We start from the raw sequence: 4115 nt of genomic DNA, 5'->3' as shown, positions 1-4115 counted from the left end.
CGGATAGAATAACATCGCTTCATCAGAGGGTCCACTGATGATGTCAGTTAGCATGGTGATGAAACGTCTGAACGAGAACAAGCCAGCTCAGAAAGCAAGTCAACAACCTCATGTATACCACTGTACCACCATCCCGGCTGGGTCTGAACTGTTGGTGGGACAGGACCTACTCAGGGATACTGGTGTAGGAGTCTGCGCCGTTGGCTGTAAGGTATGAATCAGTGAAAATGATTATGTCAAGTTTTTGCTTGATAAGCCTGAGGATTCTAATTACTCACGTAAGTCCCTGGTGTTAGTGAAAGCTTGTCAGAAGCAACTGAAAGGGTGTGTGTTTGTCATTTCCAGAGCTTGGATTAATATTAAATACTCTTAAAGTTTGGTATTTGGAGTTACATTTGGTTTTCATAACAGGGTTTCTCATTTATTGAATTCTGCTTAGTTTCATGCCCTGGTGTCACTGCTGCCGGAATTGAAAGGAGAACAATTCAAACTATTTCATTTTGCTGAGAAACCTAATAAACTACAGAGAACTGCAGAGTGCAGTAGAAGGTAGACTGTGATTTGAAGCTTTAGCCTATATTGTTTAATTTGGCAAACAAAGAGCAGTTAATTGATAATATTTCTGTTTGGATGTCTTTTGTTAGAGATTAAATAATGCCCTCTGATTTGGCAAAAAATACAGAAAAAAGGCATTAATTAAAAAGACATCATCAGCTTCATCCTTGAATAAATACAACTTCTGTTATTTCTGTCACAAAGTGTGAGTGATGCAGTGATTTCTTTACTGCACATTATGGTACTTTGACACATCACAGTGTTTAGCAATAACAGGGGAAGACATCTTTGCCAGACAATGTGATAAAATGATGCCTTTTCAAAATGCTTTGTCTTTTTTTGGTTTTCTAATAATGTTTTCTCTGGGTAAAATCCCAAGTTAGTCACATGGTATTTTGTAATCAGTTATTTTTAAACTGTGTTATAATAAGCTGAATAGCTTAAGCCTTCTAATCCTAGCACCATGCATGTTCACCTTTTGTATTATAGATGTACTGTGCCAAATGTTTGCAATACCTGCTTATTTTTGAGATCCATTGACAACTCATAATCAGAGGTGGGTAAATGCGAGCATGTTGCTGTGCCTTTGCTCCGTTGCATTCGCATTGGTGAGGCGGTGTGGTGCAGACTTGCTTTCTGTACCATTGTGTTGGACACAGGAATCATTCGGCATGGCCTTCCCTCCTTGACATCAGCTGATGAGCATTTCACTTGATCCATGCCAGATTGATCTGCACTGTTGATTTCACATTCTCCTCGGATTTTCATAGGGCCATCTGCTTCAGAGTTAATGGATTTGCCTCCAGGAGAGATTGTTTCATTACTGCAAAGCAAGGTGAGATGCATGCTGTTAGTAACAGGCAACATTTAGTGGCAGGCTGCATCTCCTTTTCCATCTCCCTCAGCGATTCAGATGGAGGTGCTGCACATCAATTTATAACTACAACATATAGTTGGAAAGCAGCAGCAGCAGTGGCAGTAAATGATGTTACAAATAACGAGGGGTTAGATCCAAACTCAAACAGTAAGTTTGCGAGTGATACCCTGGGGTAATTTTAACTCACCAGACAGGAAACTGACTTGATTAGATTGATTATGCTGTCTTATACTGTCCAAACTTTTTTCTACAATGTTAATAAAATGTAAAATTGGACCAGGCTAAAATAGTAAGCCAATCTCATCTCACAATTCCTATTAGATAAGCTAAGTTAAAATAACCCATAATATCTCAGAGTTAGTGTCAATTACTGTTTCAAATTCTGCACAGCTAAAGAGGTTAGGTGAGCCACTGTGTTTCGATTTACACTGTCTCACTATCTCTCTTTTTCACTGAAACCTGGCTTCTTTGTCTTTCATTGTAAATAAATAACAAAAATTCACAACATTGTTTCTCTTGGTTTTTACAAAGATCAGATCTGAGATGTTTAGCATCTGTGAATTTGTGTATCAGGCACCAGCTACCTGTGTATGTGACGTTGGGTCTATGCCAGCTCAGAAGGTGACCGGGATGTACATGTGGTACTCAAAGTTATGCAGGCTCACTCTCCAAAAAGAGGCAAATTCGGCCCAGGCCCCAAAACAATAGAAAATACTTTGAGATTGAAATGTAAAAACAGGGTAGTGAGGCAAACCAGTCTATGCGGACATTTATCCTTCATGTGACCAAGTAATTCTAAACGCCCTTCTCTTCCTGTTGCCGTATCCTTTCAATTATTTTTCTAATTTAAATGATGGTTTTTTTTTAATGACAGAAATATTTTTTGTCATTCCAGACAGCATCCTATGTTATATCCTTTCCAAAGTCTAAATATCCTCCATATAACGGGGAGCCCAACAGTCCACACAATCCTTAGCAGAGATCAGAATAAGGTTTTATGTACGCACTCAGAAAGTCTGAGTAGTGGCACCTTGAAGAGCCCTTCCATTATAGCGGGAGTTAGTTTCCTGAAGTAGCTGCGTTGTCTTAAATCTTTTTGAGGTAGCTACTACATTTCATTTGAACTTTTGTTGTTGCCTTTTTTGTTATTTAGTGGTTTTACAAGTAACAAACTTCAGGGAGTTACTTGTTGAACTGCATCTGATAATAAGAAACTATTTCCCTAGAAATTCAAACAAGAACTGTGTGTACTCCTTCTGGACATCCCTCTCTAATTGTATGTTTTGGAAGGAAACTGTGGAAAAAAAAATCCCAGATAAATTTCTTTGTGCCTTTGTCAATCCAGCCAAAGCATTGCTTATGTTGTTACCCATGTTTACAGGGTCAGGTAACCATTGAGAGATCCAAAGGAACTTAAAGGAAGGGTTCCCCATGATAGCAGTAACAGGATTTGACTGGCTCCCGCAACCAGAGGTTGAAGTCAAGTCCAGGACCTAAACACCTTTATCAGCGATGGCCATGGCTTTTGCTGTCTTGACTGCTGATACCACTGTAAAAGGATAAAGTAGTCATATCCCAAAGGACATAGGGTCATAGCACCATAGCACTGCTCTGTTATTAGAGAGAGAGACAACTGGTTGTAGTTTAACCTGAGGATCACCACACCACAGGCAACGGGCAAGGACATTAAGGTGGAACCTTCATGGTGACCTCAGCTGGTACGGGAATTGAAGCTACACTGTTGGTGTTACTCTGTACCACAAACTAGCTGTCCACCAAATTGAACTAACCTCTCAGCAGAAAGCCTCCTCTTGCAGACATTTAGTGTGCTTTGCCCTTCAGGAATATACAAGTAAGAGGTTAAGTACCAACTGCAACCCTGGTCTGTGTGTGTTAGTGGGAGAAAGTATGTTAGCAGGAGAAGGTATGGTAGTGAACTGCAGTATGTGTGTATTTGCCTCAGTTTGTGTGTTGTGAAAGTCACAAAGAATCATCCACAAGTCAGCCATGCATTGGAGGTAAAAGGTGTCTTTTATTCTGAGTGCTGAAAGCCATGTTAACTAGGAAGCCAGTCAGAAGGAAACAGGTCTGTCTAATTCTGAATGCTGCCAGCCAACACCAAAAGGAAACAAGACAAGACAATTTCAACTAACTGCAAAAGCCAAGAATCCTGAAATCAACTGTTCAACTGTCAACGTACCACTATCTCCTCTTCACAAGATTAGACAGACAGTCTATCCATATATCTTTTAATCTTTATTGTTGCTTGGGCTCACTTCTTATCTCTAAGCTGTGTATGTATGTTATGATATGAATTCTTTCATGTCCAGTAATTAATACTCATTCTTTTGTTAGCCCCATTAAATTGGCCTCTTTTAACATATAGATTCATTTGATCTGGAAGAAAAGCAGCACAAAGGAGCAATAATTTATAAATTAACCTATTGTGACCAACCAAGGGGGAAGATGAATAATGAAGGGGAACTAGTTCCTCCCTCCTCACTCTTCAGCTTAATGATTTGGGCTATCCATCTGGAACCATAACAAGGAAGGGTTTAGAGGGATATGGGCCAAATGCTGGCAAACAGGACTAGATTAAATGAGGATATCTGGTCGGCATGAACAAGTTGGACTGAAGGGTCTGTTTCCATGCTGTACAACTCTATGGCTCTATGACTCTATG

General features: G+C 39.8%; 1 protein-coding gene across 2 annotated transcripts in view; it reads right to left on the bottom strand.

Moving 5' to 3' along the window:
* LOC109921905 (IQ motif and SEC7 domain-containing protein 3-like) overlaps window positions 1-1166 on the bottom strand; it is a 183366-nt gene extending 182200 nt beyond the window's left edge. For both annotated transcript variants that reach the window (XM_048607764.1, XM_048607766.1), the window contains exon 1: window positions 1072-1166. In XM_048607764.1, coding sequence (XP_048463721.1) covers window positions 1072-1161 — 90 coding nt within the window. In that variant the 5' untranslated portion in view covers window positions 1162-1166. The remainder of the gene's footprint in view (window positions 1-1071) is intronic.
* Between the last annotated feature and the right edge of the window lie 2949 nt (window positions 1167-4115).

This window comes from Rhincodon typus, chromosome 18 (genome assembly GCF_021869965.1).
Source record: "Rhincodon typus isolate 14 chromosome 18, sRhiTyp1.1, whole genome shotgun sequence".
NCBI lineage: Eukaryota > Metazoa > Chordata > Chondrichthyes > Orectolobiformes > Rhincodontidae > Rhincodon > Rhincodon typus.
The sequence above is the reverse complement of the archived record's forward strand: the minus strand, read 5'-3'. Positions and strand labels throughout refer to the sequence as shown.